Consider the following 18819-nt stretch of genomic DNA (forward strand, 5'->3'; position numbering starts at 1 on the left):
TGAAGCGAATTTTTTATCAGCGCGGTATTAGCATAATTGATAGCGGAAATCTTTATCAGCAGAAATTAAACAGAAGGTTTTTCCTATTTGTATACCTTTTCTGGGTAATATAAATATTAAACTGCAATATTCCGATTAAAAATACATATAGTTCATATATTTAATCAAATTTTTGTTATATAATAACAATTTAGAATTCGTATTTCTTATAGATAGCTGGCCACTGAATAGTAGCGGCAAAGGCGGGGAAAGTTTTGGCAAAAGCTATAGCTTCCTTATCGCCATCCACGTGCATGTACTGGGCGGAGATGCCCATTTGGAAGAGGGGCACATTGTAGTCGCGATCGGATTTCTGAAGAGAAATATAAATAAATTAAGCTTAAAATTAGTATAATAATATTAAATTTTCTTACCAGGACATCGATGTAAAAGTTGAGCGGGGAATCATCGATACCAAACGAGAAGTAAATGTGATACGGAGGCTTGTAGGTGGTCGTGTAGTTCTCCACAAAGGACCAGTTGGGGATGGTCACATCCGCATTGGGCTGGATAAAAATGCTCGTGTGATCCGTGCAGGTCAGGTTGAACTCGAAGCGAATGGTTTTGCCATCGTCCAGCAGGGTCTTGCCAAGCTGCTCCAAAATGGGTTCCGCTGGTGTCCATACGGGTGTCTCTCGCGGCAGCCACATAGTATTCTCCATGGCCTCCACCCAGCGATGATCGTACAGCGGCATTCCGCACATCATGTACTTGGCACAGTCGGACGTCATGTTGACTAATCCAGTCAGATCCACGCCGGCCTTTACAAGGGGAGCATAACCTCGACGATCCTGGAAGTTAAACAAGTAACCGGACTCATCCTTGCTAACGGTTCCATCGTATTCGTAGAATACGCGACGCACTTGCTGCAATTTTTCAGAATATTTGGAGACGGATAAGATTTAATTGAGAGATGCGACTTACCAGGTAGGGAACTCTTTGGACATTGGTCTTGGCACGGTAGGGGAAGCCGATATCAGTGGAGCTGGCCACATACACAGTGGCGGCTGTCACGGCCAACAGACCCAGCAGGACGAAGCCGGATTTGCGGGAAGTGTTAATCAACAAAATCTGTATAGAAATATTAATAGTTAGGAAACTATTAAGGGCAGAATTGGGCAGAACCTACCAGGAATCCCATGGATAAGATGGTACCAAGGGCACAGAGGAAACCAATTATCAAGTCAGGATTGGTGTCGCTAAAAACAATCAAGGAATACATTATAAACATCCTTTTCTGCTCGAAACACCGAACTTACAGTCCAAAGCGACCCATCATGGGGGTGAGAATGACAATAAAACAGTAGATGAGGTAGCTGTTATACAGGAAGGGAGCCACCTGGATGATCTTCAGAATGCCCGTCCATGAGTAGCCGCGATCGTGCAGAGTGGTCAGCAGATTAAGGACCAGGGGAATGATGTAGAAAACAAGTGTCCAGGTGATGAGGTAGGCGGTGCGTAGACCGTACACGGTGATTCCAATACCCAAGACAGCCAGGACAACGGCGTGTCCATGGAGACCCAGCTGAACTTGTTGGGCGAACGGGACCTTTTCCTGTTAAATATATAACTGCTTAGTCTATAGACCTCACATAGTCATAGAATTCTTACGTTATTCTGGAGCTTCAGATAAATGTAGCTGGGCAGTGCCAGTCCCAGGAGACTGGGGCACACAAAGAGACCGACCATGAGCGACGGAGTGGCATAATAGCTGAGCGAGAAGCCATACTTGTCCAGTCCATAGGCCACAGCAAGCGGCAGAGCCAGACCAAGGACAAAAGCCACCAGTTGAAGTACCAGTACAAGGACAAACCAGCCCAGGACCTGCTCGGAGGACACATTCGATTTGGCAGCTATGCGCAAGAGCGAGACATAGACCAGGACTAGTGTGAGTCCAGCCACGGCGTAGTTAAGTTTTACTCCATTCTCTGCCGAATAGCTGATAAAGTACAGTCCCAGGATATCAAAGAAGACAGTGTTTCCGCCAGGGTTCGCCTACATATAGAGTAAATAATAAATAATTTTAGATAGTTTCTTTATAGCTTTAGCTTGGAGTAACCTACACTGAGGTCACGCAACTCGGTGGCATTGGAAAGGGTGCGCACTAGGCCGAGGAGATTGTCTCCCGTGTTCTGTAGAGCAGCGCGTGGAATCACATCAATGCGATCATACTTGGTGTGGTAGACAAAGCCGTTGATGCACTGGCCAATATCCAGACCTACGAAAATAACAGTATTAGGACGAGGAAAAGGAATGTATGAAAGTCTAGCCTACCAATGACGTCTCCATACTCCACGAAAATATCGAAATCCGTGTAGGAGGGCACGAGACCAGTTTGGAAGATTTCCTCGGCCATGGTTGTGGAGAAGTAGTGCTTGGCGCCCTTCTTGTAAATCTAAAAGATATCCAACATTTAGGATTTTTCCTTTATAAGGACCTAACAGAATTTCATACATTGACAAGCCATGGGTTGTTGGGACCCGTCTGGAACATAAGTTCGCGACCACCACTGCCAGCTGCGTCCAGATTGATGACAACCCTGGAAAGGATTATATTAATTAGCCATGTTCCCAGCAATCAAGCTCTTTCTCCTTCAACTTACTTGCAGTTCTTGGCCCACTTGTGGTGGACAATGAAGGCGTGCGAGGCCTGCAATGAATTCTCCTCGGATCCATTGATCAGAAAGATAATTGTGTGCTCAAAGGTCTGCCGAGTCGAGGAGATTACGCGAAGCACCTCCAGAATCGAGACAACCATATGACCATCATCGCCGGTGGAGGGACTGGTGGGCTGGGAATCGAAGTGGCTGTTCACCAGAATGTAGTTTTCGCTGGTGCTGCCCTTGGGCGTGAGCTTGACCACAATGTTCTGGATGCCCTGGTACATATTGACCAAGTTCCACTTGACATAGGCGCCGTAGGCATACTGCAGGTCGATTTCCATGTCGAAGAGATCCTCTTGGATATTTGCCTTAATCAGATTCAATTCCTTGAGCAAGAACTGAACGGTCTTGATTTCGTTCCCTTCGCTGCCGACCACCTTGGTTCCGATGGCCTCGAAGTCGTAGAGATTGGCTTGGGCACGTTCCGCAATGAAGACACCTTTGGCGGTGGCATCCTCGATGGTCAGGGGTTGAGGCAGGCGATAAAACAGGGGCTTCACTACCGTAAGAAAGAGCAATGCCCAGAAAAGGACAATGCCACTGGCAAAGTACCAGGGCACTTGAGAGAATCCCTTTTGCTTTTTGCCGCTTTTCCTGGGCAGGGATCGGACACCCTCTTCCACGGGTTCGTCTGATATCTGTGTGAGGAAGGCGAGAAAAGGATCCTCCAGTAATCGAATGGAACTCCAGTTGATCAAATATCCTTACAAGTTTATCCTTGTCACCCATTTTTTCTGATTAGCCTCTAAAGGTAAACCGGTCTGTCTTACTGCCAAATTGAGACCGGGCTGAAAACCATTTTTTCAACGTTTTTATATCCCTAGAAATAATGGAAAATTTTTAAATAATTATCGAGTAGTACTTTTTTATGGCACAAATCTCTCTTTCTCTCTTTATGCCATGCTCATGAAGTACTTGACGCGAGGGTAGCCAGTATTCTTTTATTATAAGACAAGCTAGTAAGAAATAAATAAAGACAAATGGGCCTTGAAAAGTTTGCCATCTATAAATATTATTATTTTTGTCAGTTTACTTCCATTTAAAAAATTGATAATTATTATTAAAACACTATTTACCTTTAATTGTTTTTAATATAGTATTTGTTAACCTAGGGTAGGTTTCCTATTACTAATCAATCAACTCGTGGACCCGATCGCACACGTTTAAGAGTTTAATAACCATTAAACCTGATATGAAACGCTTTCGATTTTTCTAGACAATTATCGGTGATAAGGCTTTATATGGCCTATGGCCCACCGCAACCATACACTCATTATTACCAACTTTGGTTGAAAATGTATGCTAAACGAGCATAAGTCATTGTAGAACTTATAACCTGCCCAGGGTAATTCAATTATCTTGAGTTAATTTATGACTCGATAAAGTGGGTGTTTTAAACACGCGTGGGTTGATAAGTTTTCAAGTTCTTTAATGATACCATAACAAGGCTGATAGCTAAAATTAACATGATTTTAGGAATAATAAAAAAATCAATAGACAAAAAAAAAACCCCCAATTTCTGAAAAGATTTGAAATGGCAGCGCAACTTTTCTCTAGATACAATCGGATATTTTATAACATAACATCAACTAATGTACTTATGAAATCTACATTGATTATAGTCTTAATCGAGGATTGGAACATTGCCCACCTGATGATTAAGAGGAAATTTCTGAGCTCACCTACTATACGATTAATTGGTTTTAAGTGGATTTTACTAAACTTCAGACAATTTGTGTTTGTCGGTAGTTTATAGCCGGCCACTACCAGATTTAAATCAATTAATAAGCAATTAATGCCAGACATTATAGTTCTGTAAAGTACCCCAACCATAAATTAATCATTTTAGTTGCCAAATTTAATAAAAGTTGTATTTTATTAATATTTAATTTTCAACCCAAGTATTTTATTTAGAAAGTAAAACGTTGATATGAGGTTGGCCACTCGATCAGTACAGCGTAGTCCGGAAAGGTCTTGGCAAACTCCTGACTCAGCTCATCGCCCTTGTTGCCAATAAAGTGTCCACAGACACCCAGCTGGAACAGGGGTACATTGAAGACTCCGTTGGATTTCTGCAAATATTAAATGTAAGATTAAACCAGGAAAGACATTCATGCAAGTACAACTCACCGATAGCTCAATAAAGAAGGATAATGGTGTATTGTCCTTGCCATGTGAGAAATAAACATGGTAAGTGGTTTGTTGTCCAATGTAGGCCATCGGAAATGTCCAGTTGGTAATATTCACGTACTCGAAGGGTTGGATGAACAGACTCGTATGATCCGTAACATGAATAGTAAACTTAAACCTCACGGTTATCTTGTCCGACAAAATGATTTTGCTAATGAGCTCCACCTTGGGCACAAGTGGAGGATCAATCAGTGTCTCTCGAGGAAGCCACATGGCGTTCAAACGATTCTTCACCCATCGGTGATCGTATAGAGGTACATCGCACATCATGTGCTCCTCGCACTGGGAAGCAATGCCCACCAATCCAGTGAGGTTAACACTGGTGCCCTCCAAGGGCGCGGGTCCTCGTCGGTCCTGGAAGTTAAACAAATAGCCCGAGTCATCCTTGCTCACTGTGCCGTCGTACTCATAGAAGGTTCGCCGTACGTGCTGAAGTAGGAATAATTAGACCAAGTCTTCAGAGGAGTTATAAATAAAGACTAACCAGGTAAGGCACTCGCTCAACATTGGTTTGAGGACGATAGGGGAATCCAAGGTGGGTGCAGGTGGCTAGCCAAATGCTTACACCCACCACTGTCAACAGAGTGATTACCATCAGGCCAGGTTTTCGGAGTATATTCACCAGGGGAACCTAAGGAAGTCCCTGGCTCAGATTAATGGAAACGTGAAAAATGGAGAATATAGTTACCAAGAATCCCAAGGCCAGAACAGTTCCCAAGGCATTAATGGCGGCCATGACCGTGTCCGGGTTGGTGGACCTGAGATAACTAAGATTTAGTATCCAGTTAGTCTTTTATGAGATTTTCCTCCCACCTGCCAAAGCGCCCCATCATAGCAATCATTACCCTCACGAGGGTGTACAGCAGGTAACTGTTGTACAAAAACGAGAGGACTTGGAAGCCTAACAATGCTCCTGTCCAGGACATATCGCGATCGTGGAAAGAGGTCATTAGATTAACGGCCAGGGCAAGAACGTAAAAGATGAGAGTCCAGGTCACCACATAGGTGCTCCGCAGGCCATATAGAGTCAATCCGATTACCAGGATAGCCAAGAGTATGGCATGAGCATGAAGAATCATTTGAAGTTGTTGGCCAAAGGAAATCTTTCGCTACAGAGACAAATTTTAAGATCATTAAAAGCTATCTAAAATTACAGCTAACTTACGTTTCGAGGCAGTTTCAGAAATACGTAGGATGGCAGGAGCAAACCTAACAAGCTGGAACACACATAGAGGCCAAACATCAGCTCCCGTGTGGTAAAGTAGGTGAGGCTTAGGCCGAACTTATCAAAGTAATTCGCTATTAATATGGGCAGTGCCACGGCAAGCACAATGGCCACACTCTGAGTTATTAGAGTCAGGAGGAATCTGCCCAAAATGTGGTGGAATGTCAATTGGGATATGCCCGCCATGCGACACAGAGATGTGATGATCAGGATGATGGCAGCTATGGCCACTGAATAATTAAGAACTATGCCACTGCTGTTTGAGTAGCTGACAAAGAAAAGTCCCATAACATCGAAAAACACTGAAGGTCCCTTGGCGAAGGCCTGCAAATAATTTATATAAAATAGACTACTACAAATATTATTTAATATTAATAAACTTACCTCTGTGTTGTGCAACTCGGTGGCATTGGATAAGGCGCGAACTATACTAAGCACATTTTCACCCATACTTTGAACAGAATCGGAGGGAATGATCTTGTAGGAATCGTATTTTGTATGATACGTATAGCCATTGATGTTTTGAGCCATATCCAGACCTACGAAAAATGAAATCATGCCAAGCTGAACATTTCTATATTTTTAAGCCAATATACCAATCAGTTGTCCGTATTTAGTCAGAATCCCAAAGTCCGTATCGGAGGGCATAGAGCCCGTCTGAAAGATCTCTTCGGCCACTGTGGTAGCAAATGGGTGCTTTGCATGCATCTTGTAGTACTGATTGAGAGAATATTGGATTAACAAAAGGACTGAGATGGTTTTAAGGTATGCTTACATCTACCAGCCAGGGATGATTGGGTCCTGTCTGAAAAAGCAGCTCACGACCTCCTCCAGAACATCCTTCCAGATTAAGAAAAGCTCTTAAAATGGATAAGTAATGAATAACTTTATTGGAAAGTCTTACCGAATTAGGAAGCTACTCACTTGCAGAAAGGAGCCCACTTGTGTTGGGTGATGAATCCATGCGAAGCCTGAAGTGGATTCTCCTCGGCTCCATTCAGCAGAAAAACGATGGGATGTGTAAATGTTTGCTTGGTGGTGGACATTACGCGCAGTACCTCCAGAATTATGGCCATCATCTGACCCGCATCGCCGGCAGACGGACTTGTTGGCTTGGAATCAAAGTGGCTGTTGACCAGGAGGTAAGTCTCGCTGGTGCAGTTCTTTGGACTGAGCTTTATGACGATGTTCTGCACTCCCTGGTACATATTGACCATAGTCCAGTGTATGTAGGAGCCAGAGACTTGCTGTAGATCCACTTCAATGTCGAAATAGTCCTCAAGGACCTTTTCTTGAATCAGAGCAATTTCGCCCAGCAGGAAATGCACAGTCTTGTTCTCGTTGTTGTCGCTACCAACTACTTTGGGTCCGATTTTGACCAGATTGTATAGATTGTCCATTGCCCGTTCGGCAATGAAGACACCCTTGGATGCATCCTCGAGAGACTTGGTTCTTGGAACGCGATGGAATAAGGGAACCACCACTGCTAGAAAAAGGACGATCCAAAGCAAAAGGAAGCCGCTGCCCCATAAACACCGCACTCTGGGCTTTTGGTAAAGTCCCCTCCTGTCTTTTCTCCGCCTCGATTTTTCCAGTATCTAAAGTAAACCCACTGAATTTAATATTAAAAATCGGTTTAAATATCGTCTTACGAGATCTTCTGTATCGCTCATCTTTTCGTTCTGCTCGCCACTCTTTAAAAACTATGACTAAATGGGCAGTATTGAATTAAACCAGCTATTTATATCCGTAGAAAAACCAAGAAAGCTGATTTCATATCAAGCAATAATGCACTCTTATTGCCCAATAGTTCAAGTTAAGATACGATAAAAAAATTAAGATATTTGAACTGATTTGGTATCATTAAACAGGGGAGCTTGTGCTAATAAAGAAATCACACTGATTCCTTTTTTTTTACTTAGCAGCCAGTACTCCAAAATCAAAGGGAAACCTTGCATTTTTTTTACCATTTAAGAACTACTAACGACACATGTATATGAACTTTAGAATCAAGATTTTATTATAAAAAAGTGTTAGTCATACGCTTAATTAGGCCATTTAATGAATTTATTCGAGTAATTTCGAGAAGTTAGTAATTTCTCTGGCTTAAAAAATAAATCGTTGATACGAGGTTGGCCACTCGATCACAACGGCGTAGTCTGGAAAGGATTTGGCAAATTCCTGACTTAGCTCATCGCCCTTGTTGCCAATAAAGTGTCCGCTCACACCCAGCTGGAATAGGGGTACATTGAAGTCTCCATTGGAATTCTGCAGATGAAAGAGTTAGGAGTAACTCAAGAGAAAGTTAGACAAAATGAAAACCCACCGATAGCTCAATAAAGAAGGATAATGGGGTATCGTCCTTGCCATATGAGAAATAAACATGGTATGTGGTTTGTTGTCCAATGTAGGCAATTGGAAATGTCCAGTTTTTGATGTTGACACCCTCATATGGTTGAATAAACAGACTCGTATGATCCGTAACATTGACGGTGAAATTTAACTGCACTGTGTTCTTGTCTTCCAATACCATTTTGTTTGTTAGTTCCACCTTGGGCACAAGTGGAGGGTCGATCAGTGTCTCACGAGGGAGCCACATGGCGTTCAAACGATTCTTCACCCATCGGTGATCGTACAGAGGTACATCGCACATCATGTGCTCCTCGCACTGGGAAGCAATGCCCACCAATCCAGTGAGGTTAACACTGGTGCCCTCCAAGGGAGCGGGTCCTCGTCGGTCCTGGAAGTTGAATAAATAGCCGGAGTCATCCTTGCTTACTGTGCCGTCGTACTCATAGAAGGTTCGCCGAACGTGCTGAAGTTAGATCAATTAGTCAGAGAATTTAAAGGAATTGGAAATCACGACATACCAGGTAAGGCACTCGCTCAACGTTGGTCTGAGGACGATAGGGGAAGCCAAGATGAGTTAAAGCTGCCACAATGCTTAACAAGCTCAGGGACAACAGAATTATTAAGACCACGACGGGTCGTTTGAACATATTTGCGACGGTAATCTAATGAAGATCGCTTCAGTAAGCAAAGGCAAATATGGAACAAAGTAATAGGTTAACTTGCCAAAAAACCCATCGCCAGAAGAGTTCCCACTGCAGTAAGGCCAGCTATAACCAAGTCCGGGTTGGTTGACCTTAAATAAATATGTTTTAGTTTTAGTTTAGTTTAAGATGACATTATCTCACCTTCCCGTACGTCCCATCATGGAAACCAAGACTTTCAGAAGAGTGTAAAGCAAATAGCTGTTGTACAGAAATGAAAAAAATTGGAAAAACACTAGGGGGACAGTATAGGCAACTCTGACATTTTGCAAACATGTTATAAAGTTAAAGGCCAATGATAGTATATAAAAGATTAGGGTCCAGGTCACCACGTAAGTGCTTCGCAGTCCGTAGAAAGTCAGTCCGATTACTAGGAAAGCCAATATTACAGCGAAGGCATGAAGAACCATTTGCAAGTGTTGGCGAAAGTAAATGTTTCCCTGCAAGAAAAACCCATTTTTAAGTTACTGGGAAGTTTTAAATAAATGATTTACTCACAATTCGCGGCAGTGCCAAGAGCAGGAAAGTAGGCAAAAAGAAACCAAGTAGGCAGGGACACACGTACAGCCCGAAAATCAATTCTCCTGTGCTAAAATATGTGAGGCTTAGGCCGGATTTATCAAAACAATTAGCAATTATCAAGGGCAGTCCCAGGCCAAGCCCAACGGACAACAGTTGAAATACCAAGACCGGTATGAACCGGCACAAAATATGGGAAATGGATACTTGGGATACGGTGGCCATGCAGGCTAGAGATATGAATATTAAGACTAAGGCAGCAATAGCTATAGAAAAGTTCAGAATTACGCCACTGCTGTGGGAGTAGCTGACAAAGAAGAGTCCCAGGACGTCAAAGAACACTGTACGTCCGGTGGCAAGGTCCTGCGAATGATAAAAAAGAATAGTTATTATATTTTTTACAATTAATTATGTTTACGCACCGCTGTGTGTTGCAGTTCGGGGGCATTGGATAGGGCTTGGACCAAACTAAGTACATTTTCACCCATACTTTGAACAGAATCCGAGGGAATAATATTGTACTTATCGTACTTTGTGTGGTACGTATAGCCGTTGATGCTTTGTGCCAAATCTAGACCTATGGATAAATAGGTAACTTATGTTTCATGAACTAAATGCTGATTATTTGGCTTACCAACTATATTTCCATATTTCGTAAAAATATCAAAGTCCGTATCCGAGGGCAGAAGTCCCGATTGAAATATTTCCTCAGCCAACGTGGTTGCAAACGGGTGCTCAACATGTTTCTTGTAGTACTAAAAGATCATTAAATGTCACTGGCAAGACCCACGTGGTATTTGGTAGTTGTAACGTTTGCTTACTTCGACCAGCCAGGGCTGGTTGGGTCCTGTCTGGAAAAGTAACTCACGACCGCCGCCAGAGACACCTTCTAAGTTCAGAAAAACTCTAGCAAAGCGGTAATAATGGTTAACTTAGCAAGTCTTAAGAAGTTCTAAGTCTACTCACTTGCAGAATGGAGCCCACTTGTGTTGAGTGATGAATCCATGCGAAGCCTGAAGTGGATTCTCTTCGGCTCCATTCAGCAGAAAGATGATGGGATGCGTAAATGTTTGCTTGGCGGTGGACATTACTCGCAGTACCTCCAGAATTATGGCCACCATCTGACCCGCATCGCCGGCAGACGGACTTGTTGGCTTGGAATCAAAGTGGCTGTTGACCAGGAGGTAAGTCTCGCTGGTGCAGTTCTTCGGACTGAGCTTTATGACGATGTTCTGCACTCCCTGGTACATATTGACCATAGTCCAGTGTATGTAGGAGCCAGAGACCTGCTGTAGATCCACTTCAATGTCGAAATAATCCTCAAGGACCTTTTTCCGAATCAGATCTATTTCGTCCAGCAGGAACTGCACAGTCTTGTTCTCGTTGTTGTCACTGCCAACTACCTTGGGTCCGATTTTGACCAGTTTTTGCAGGTTCTCCATTGCCCGTTCGGCAATGAAAACGCCTTTGGGCACATCTTCGAGAGACTTGGAATTTGGAAGACGATGGAACAGTGGCACCACGATTGCTAGAAAAAGGAGCAGCCAAAACAGCAGGTACCCAGTATTTAGAAAACATGGTCCTCTGAGATTTGGGTATCTTCGCCTTCTTCCTGACCTGGTGGCCAGATTACTGTCCAGAGCCTGAAATGTACAAATGAACATATTTAACTATTGAAAAGAACTTAAATACATTTTGTTTTCTTTATTTAAAAAGTTGTAAACGTTTTTTAATTAAAAAAAAGAAAATGGTTTATGTGTACTTACGGTATAAAGAGAATCCATTTAATTCGTATATATATTTTTTAGTTCCGTATGCTTATTCCTTCAGATCCAAGAAACAAATGATTTCAAAGTGAACTCTCCAATGTTTTGGATGTGGCTGATACAATTTACGGGGATTCACCGAATTTTAGTCTAAGTCTAAAGAATTAATAAGCAGTGCCGACCTGACAGAATCGCAAGAGAACAAAGTATAAATAAATTCGTTTATATGTATGAAATGGATGTACATATATATATTTATGTACAATCAGAATATTTTTCATCGTCATTATTAGAAAGGGCGAATTTTTGTCTTATCAGTTGTCTATTTTCTTCTGTTACTTTAAAACCACTAAATGGTATACATACATAAAGTCCGGTTTCTTTTTAATACATACATACATATGTATATACGCCACATTTTAAGGTATATTTTTACTTACGTAATTTGCAAGGTAATACCCAGAGCTCTGTTTAATACATTTTAATTTTTTGTACTTAACCTAATAATAATAAGTTGGCGGCTACACAGATTTTCAACGATCACTAACAAGATTTACATTTATGATACTGGAATAATGCCAGGGGAGTGTCTTGTTGTCAAAAAACAGCTGTTTGCGTGATGGTCGATCCAGCGATCGATAGATCGATATTCTTAAGCGCCAACTAGTTTGAGGTTTAAAATAATATCTTTAAAATAAATATATATATATATATATATATATATATATATATATATATATATATATATATATATATATAAAAACAAAATATAGTAATTCAAAAAACAATTTTAAATTGATAGAAAATTGCTTTCTGAAATCTAAAGAAAATAGTTACAATTATTAAAAATACACGTTTCTTTCCTATTTTTTATAATTTCATATTTATATATCTTTGCTTATACTTTCTTTGTTTATAGTTTTCTGTCGATTTTCTGATTTTCTATTAAAACAAGAAAGAAAGCTAACTTTGGCCAGCCAAAGTTTGTATACCCTTGCAGGTAACAATTAAAATATAACATAACTAAGCCAAAAATGCATTAATTTCGATTTGGATAGCAAGTTTGTGTTAGTTTTTATTAATTTACAAAAACTGCATACCAAATTTAAAATTTTAAGAAATCAAAATTTTTGGCCTTTTTGCTAATTTTATCAAATTTCGCAAAAATGGCAAAAAAAATCGATTTCTTCCTGACATATCTAGAAAGATTCGCATGTTAATGCTGATCAAGAATATATATGGCTTATGGGGTCGGAAATGATTCCTTGACTTAGAAAAATATTATTTTGTATTATAAAATCGGATTTTTTATATTGAAAAACTTATTGATTAATTATTATAATTAAAAATATCATAACTCGGCCAAAAGAGCATTAATTTTAAATCGGAAAACTGTTCTGTGCAAGATTTTCTATTGTTAATAATTCTGCATACTATATTTAAAAATTTTGAAAATTCAATTTTTTATCAAAATCAAAAATTTTAATGATGTAACCCCTTATAAAATTTTGCAAAAATGGCCAAAAGATCGATTTCTTTCTGACATATCTAGAAAGATTCCCCTGTTGATGCTGATCAAGAATATATATACTTTATAGGGTCGGAAACGTCTCCTTCACTGCGTTGCAAACTTCTGACTGAAATTATAATACCATGCAAGGCTATTAATATAAAATATACATTTATAAAATACAAAATATATACGTTTCTTTATGTATATTACATAAAAATTACTTTAAAAAAACCTCGATAGCTTGGTAAAGTTATAATTTATAAAAAAATAAATCTTTGCTCATTATTAATTGATACTAAAACTTTTATGGCAGACTTGTAAAGCAACTGCTTTATAATTTAATAACACAATTGTTGGTTATACTGATTTTTCAGATAAGAAATGCTTTATTGAGTTATGGCAAGGCCTCCATGACTGGAAACACTACAGACAAGCTATAATCGTTTAGTACACAAACTGTTGATACGAGGTTGGCCAATCAACAGTGGCTGCATAGGAAGGCATCGCCTTGGTAAACGCCTGACTTATAGCATCGCCTTTATTGCTGATAAAGTGGTTAGCGAATCCCACGGTGACCGAAGGCACCCCGAAGTCAGCATCGGCTTTCTGTTTGGAAAATGAAATATTTAATAATTAAAGCAAATACTTTCTGTAAAGTACTTACGTAGAGATCAAACGAGAAGGTTAGTGCTGAGTTGTCCTTGCCGTATGAGAAGAATATGTGGTTGACTAAGTTCTGACCCAGATAGGCGGCCGGCAAGGACCAGTCCTTTATGATCACATCCGCGTACGGTTGGAAGAAGACACTGGCGTGATCCGAAGTCTCAGCCCTGAACTCAAAGTGCATCGTGTGGTTGTCTTCTAGCAGGGTTTTGCTCACCAGCACCAGTTCGGGAACTGAAGGCGGTACAATTGGTTCGGCTCGCGGCAGCCACATGGCTTTGAGGTGACTCTTCACCCAGCGGTGATCGAAGAAGGGAAGCCCGCACATCATGTACTTGTCACAGTCGGCAGTAACGCTGACCAAGCCGGTCAGGTTAACTTTGGTATTCTTCAAGGGATTAGGGCCGCGCCGGTCCTGGAAGTTGAAAAGGTATCCGGATTCGTCCTTGCTGATAGTGCCATCGAATTCATAGAAGGTTCGTCGCACATGCTGAAGATCAAAGAGAAAAAATAAACACCAATCTCTACGAGAAGGTTTCATGAACGAACCAGGTAAGGAACACGCTCCACGTTGGTCTTTGGGCGGTATGGGAATCCAATTTGGGTGGAGGTGGCCACATAAATGGAAACACCACTAATGGCCAATAGGGTGAACAGGATCATGGTGGGCCGGCGGAACATGTTAACCAGGGGAATCTAAACAAAGGAAATTATTAAACAATCAAATACCTTGAGGCAAAAAAGCGCAGTCTCACCAAGAAACCCATTGCCAGAATTGTTCCCAAGCCATTCAAAGCTGAGATGATCAAGTCGGGGTTGGTTGACCTAAAAACAAGTAGGTGTATCAGTTAAAATAAACCTTTTAGTTAAATCTCAGCAATCTCACCTGCCGAAACGTCCCATCATAGGAACTAGGGTCACCAGGAAGGTGTAGATCAAATAGCTATTGTATAGGAATGGAACGACCTGGGCAATCTTGAGCACTCCCGTCCAGGAGAAGCCGCGATCGTGCAGAGTGGTCAGCAGGTTAACAGCCAGGGGAAGAGCATAGAAGACGAGGGTCAAGGTGACTATGTAGGCACTACGCAGACCGTATACTGTGATTCCAATACCCAAGATGGCCAGCACTGCGGCGTGTCCATGAAGAACTAGCTGAAGCTGTTGGGCATACGCCACCTTGCTCTGCTCAGATGAAGAAACCTTATTGAAGTATACTTATTTGTGATACTGTGGACTTTCTACTCACGTTCTTCCTCAGCCTGAGGTAGATGTAGGAGGGCAGGCTAAGTCCCAGGAGACTCGGACATATATACAGACCGATCATCAACACCGGAGTACTAAAGTAGGTGAGGGAGAGTCCGTACATGTCAAACAGATAGGCAACGACCACGGGCAGGCCCAGGCCCAGTACAAAGGCTATAATCTGAAGGACAAGGATCAGGATGAACCAGCACAGAACGTTTCCCAACGATACATTCGAAATGCTGGCAGTGCGCCAAATGGAAACAAAGACCAGGATAAGGGATACGGCGGCCACGGAATAGTTCAGAATCACCGCAACGCTGTCCGTGTAGCTGATGAAGTACAGCCCCAGGATGTCAAAGAATACGGCGTGTCCGGTGGTGTAGGCCTTAATAATAAATATAAAGGTTAATACAAAAATCAGATGGTATATTATTTTTACTTACCGCCGTATTTGCCAGCTGAGTGGAATTGGACAAGGCACGCACCAGACTGAGCAGGTTCTCACCCGTGCTCTGGATGGAGCCTCGGGGAATATTTTCGAAGCGATCGTATTTGGTATGATAGAAGTAGCCGTTGATTATCTGGGCAATGTCAAGGCCTGGAATAATATGCAAACTTATATTCCAACTCGTTAAAATTTTTATTTTTCAAAACCTACCAACGATTTTTGAGTTTTTAACGAAGATACCGAAATCCGTGTCAGACGGCAGGATGCCGCTTTGAAAAATTTCCTCGGCCATGGAGTTTGCTAATGGATGCTTGGCATATTTTTTGTAGTACTGTAAGACATCTTAACATTAGCTGTGATAAGGGAAAAGCGTGACTAGCTATTTACCTCATTCATAAGCCAGGCCTGGTTGGGTCCACTCTGGAAGACAATCTCGTGACCACCACCGCCAGCGGAATCACAATTAAGAAGAACTCTGCGGATGAACGTGATTTTAAAATAATTAAAATATATGTTTTATTTATATTTAATTGTAAAACTTACGCGCAATTCTCTGCATACGGGTGCTGTGTGATAAATAAATGGGAAGCCTCCAGGGGATTCTCCTCAGCTCCATTGAACAAAAAGACAATGGGGTGATTGAAGGTCTGCTTGGTGGTGGATATAACACGCAGAACCTCCAAGATCGTCACAACCATCTGGCCGTCATCGCCGGCAGAGGGACTCGTTGGCTTAGAATCAAAGTGGCTGTTGACCAGGAGGTAAGTGTTGCTGGTGCTGCCCTTCGGAGTAAGCTTCACGACGATGTTCTGCACTCCCTGGTACTTGTTGACCATGGTCCAGTGAATGTACTCACCCGAGCCCACCTGGAGATCTACCTCAACGTCAAAGTAGTCCTCGAGGGCATTTGCCTTGATCTCCATGACAAGGCTCCAAAGGTAATCGACCGTCTTGTTTTCATTGCCATCACTGCCAACGACTTTGGTGCCAATTTGGACCAAATTGTAGAGGTTGTTCTGGGCACGTTCGGCGATGAAGACTCCCTTGCCGGCATCCTCGATGGTCAAGCCTGTGGGCAGGCGGTAGAAGAGTGGATGCACAACAGCGAAGAAGAGGAGTGCCCAGAAAAGCAGGAAACCGCTGGCCAAGTACCAGGGTCCCCTTATGTTCTGCTCCTGTTTTTTGGCATTTTTTGAGGATGCCGATTCTATTTCAGCTTCGATGGGCTCATCGGAAATCTGGAGAAGGGTAAATAGTATTTAGTATACTTAGAAAGGATGTTCTTCCTAGAATGTCTTTACTAGTTTGTCCTTGTCTCCCATATTTGCGATTTGGTTCGGCAGTTCAGCTTACTGCTTCAAAAAGAATCGGACTGATTTGCTCTGCCAAAAGGCAAGTTCTTAAATAGCCAAATTTTCGAAGAGGCCCCGCCTTGGATACCATTTAAAAGTCATAAAAATTATAATGGATTTATTATATGAACAATGGCCATGTTTGATTAAAATCAAAGATATGTGTGCGAAGTCGTGTGCAAGTCGATAAAGTATCATTGAAGCGAGCGTAGCTAAGGGAGATGTACTTGATATTCAATAAATGATGTTTAAGTTCATTAAAGTATTAAAAAATAAACGATAAAAATTCTCAAATATCGAAACGATCTTAGAAAGAAACACAACAACCATTATTCAGAATATAAGAATTAAAAAAAAATTGTAATTATAGTTTAGGAGATGATCTCTATAACAAAAATAATAACATTTAAAGAGTCCAACAAATAAGCCAAAAAATATATTAATTCAAATCACAAATATGTATTTGATTTGATTCTCATATATATAACTTAATAACAGGGATTTCATTTGAATATTTTCTTTAGAAACAAACTCTATGATTGGCCCTCGATGATAAGCAATATATTTATATTTTAATGATCATATATAAACTAGTGATAACAATCCTATTACCTTATCTCAAACAGCTTCTTCCCTTTGACACCACCCTTCCAGACTACTCAACTTTTCTTTAAGATATATAACTTTTTTATTAGGCAATGATATCGCCTTCTTCGATTGCTGCCAGATGATTTGGGTATAATAGCAAATGCTTAGGTGTGAAATAATGGATTTACCATCAACTGCTATCTCGATTGTTAAAGTTATTGACTTCATGCGCCTGGAGATAAACTAGACCCACCGCAACCCAATAACTGTTGATTCGAAATTTTTTTCTTTTTTCATTACGATATATGCATAATCGGTAAATATATTTATCTGTGTACAATTGCATTGTAAAGGATTGTTATAGACGTAATGTCCATAAAATGATAATGGAAATTCAGATGCAGAAAGTACATTCCACTTTCTCAGAACAGTTTTTATACCCTTGCTGGGTAGAGTATTGTACTTTTAGTCATAAGTTTGCAACGCAGCGAATGAGGTTTTTCCTATAAATCATAAAATCTTTTCCGAATTGAAAATAATGCATCTCTGGTTTAGTGATGTTCCGTTTAAAACTCGCCCCCCTAAACCATTTACAAACTGCAAGGGTATAGATATACACTCCTGCCCACAATTATACGACACCCCGAAAACTTTAGTTTCGACCCTCGTAGAAAAGTCGGGAAGCATATTACAACAAAATCAAGTATGCAGAATTAAAGCTTATTGAATTCTGCTTAAAATATAATTTTTTTATCTTTGATTGGACCTCCCGTTTTTAAGTAGCGTTAAAAAACTAAGAAAAGCCCGATTTTTGCCATGCCTGAAACTGTATCATAGCTATACGACACATGTCAATTTTTTCGATTTACTTAATATTTTATAATTATAATGGTATATAAAAAATTGTTTAATGATTAATAGAGCCACTTTAAGCCTTGGCAACCTCAAAAAGTCTCTTAGGCATTGAATTAACAAACTTTTTAGGTAAATATTGGTATAATGGAAACTTTTGACCCAAAATATCACTTTTTAGGGTCTTGACACTAAAATTTCTTGTTATTGGCCTAAGCTCGCCTGACTTAAGTAAACCAAATGTTTTAAATTAAATTCAAGCCAGGGGAGCACGGTGGCCAACCCAAAACTCTTATATTGTGATTATTTATGAAGCGCTGGGTCTCTCTAACTTGGTGAATGCTGCATAAAAACATAATATTTTTCCATATGTTGTTCCAAAAATGTTAGAAGACGATCATGAAATACTTTTTTGTATTCTCCACTATTCATCTTGGATCTGGGAAGCACAGATCAAGCGCTTAAGACGCATGAAAGGCTCCCCCGAAACAGCGTTTTGAAGAAATAAGTATAACCTCATGTAAATCTGTCCAATAGTGTCAAACCCGATCTGGGCCGTCAAGATAAACATTTTTTTCATCAGAAAAAATTATCTAGCTAAAAAATATTGAAAAAAAACGGTATAATCAAAAATAAGTTAAAATGTCATACTGACCCCCAGTGTCTCCAAGATTTTTTCCTAAAAATTTAAGTTATTCTGTTTT

At 40.7% G+C, this 18819-nt stretch overlaps 4 protein-coding genes and 1 long non-coding RNA gene across 6 annotated transcripts; 1 reads left to right on the forward strand and 4 right to left on the reverse strand.

The window, feature by feature from the left end:
* Positions 1-190: 190 nt before the first annotated feature.
* On the reverse strand, positions 191-3522 carry LOC108076575 (endoplasmic reticulum metallopeptidase 1). The gene is made up of 11 exons (XM_017169485.2): positions 3410-3522; positions 2642-3339; positions 2494-2578; positions 2314-2434; positions 2103-2257; positions 1651-2034; positions 1299-1594; positions 1169-1238; positions 964-1110; positions 414-905; positions 191-352 (listed from the first exon to the last, which is right to left on the reverse strand). Exons 1-11 carry the CDS (start codon positions 3428-3430, stop codon positions 191-193), a joined length of 2631 nt encoding a protein of 876 aa, XP_017024974.1. The 5' UTR covers positions 3431-3522.
* Positions 3523-4611: 1089 nt separating this feature from the next.
* Positions 4612-7789, reverse strand: LOC108076574 (endoplasmic reticulum metallopeptidase 1-like). Its single transcript, XM_017169484.1, has 11 exons — positions 7769-7789; positions 7041-7714; positions 6892-6976; positions 6713-6833; positions 6501-6655; positions 6057-6440; positions 5705-6000; positions 5580-5649; positions 5376-5522; positions 4832-5320; positions 4612-4773 (listed from the first exon to the last, which is right to left on the reverse strand). Exons 1-11 carry the CDS (start codon positions 7787-7789, stop codon positions 4612-4614), a joined length of 2604 nt encoding a protein of 867 aa, XP_017024973.1.
* A 324-nt stretch (positions 7790-8113) lies between these two features.
* LOC108076815 (endoplasmic reticulum metallopeptidase 1-like) lies at positions 8114-12031 on the reverse strand. Its single transcript, XM_017169846.2, has 12 exons — positions 11895-12031; positions 11455-11636; positions 10655-11331; positions 10510-10594; positions 10323-10443; positions 10111-10265; positions 9668-10051; positions 9314-9609; positions 9192-9261; positions 8987-9130; positions 8443-8931; positions 8114-8384 (listed from the first exon to the last, which is right to left on the reverse strand). Exons 2-12 carry the CDS (start codon positions 11470-11472, stop codon positions 8223-8225), a joined length of 2601 nt encoding a protein of 866 aa, XP_017025335.1. The 5' UTR covers positions 11473-11636; positions 11895-12031; the 3' UTR covers positions 8114-8222.
* A 1304-nt stretch (positions 12032-13335) lies between these two features.
* LOC108076609 (endoplasmic reticulum metallopeptidase 1-like) lies at positions 13336-16682 on the reverse strand. Its single transcript, XM_017169523.3, has 11 exons — positions 16625-16682; positions 15867-16561; positions 15711-15798; positions 15534-15654; positions 15319-15473; positions 14877-15260; positions 14517-14812; positions 14386-14455; positions 14180-14326; positions 13632-14120; positions 13336-13573 (listed from the first exon to the last, which is right to left on the reverse strand). Exons 1-11 carry the CDS (start codon positions 16643-16645, stop codon positions 13412-13414), a joined length of 2628 nt encoding a protein of 875 aa, XP_017025012.1. The 5' UTR covers positions 16646-16682; the 3' UTR covers positions 13336-13411.
* Positions 15518-15865, forward strand: LOC138928134 (uncharacterized). Of its 2 annotated transcripts, none has more exons than XR_011444602.1 (2): positions 15518-15656; positions 15727-15865. It is a non-coding gene; the product is annotated as an uncharacterized lncRNA (long non-coding RNA). The 2 variants fall into 2 exon arrangements; XR_011444601.1 differs by having other exon boundaries at positions 15526-15656; positions 15723-15865.
* Positions 16683-18819: the final 2137 nt, after the last annotated feature.

This window comes from Drosophila kikkawai, chromosome 2R (genome assembly GCF_030179895.1).
Source record: "Drosophila kikkawai strain 14028-0561.14 chromosome 2R, DkikHiC1v2, whole genome shotgun sequence".
NCBI classification, from domain to species: domain Eukaryota; kingdom Metazoa; phylum Arthropoda; class Insecta; order Diptera; family Drosophilidae; genus Drosophila; species Drosophila kikkawai.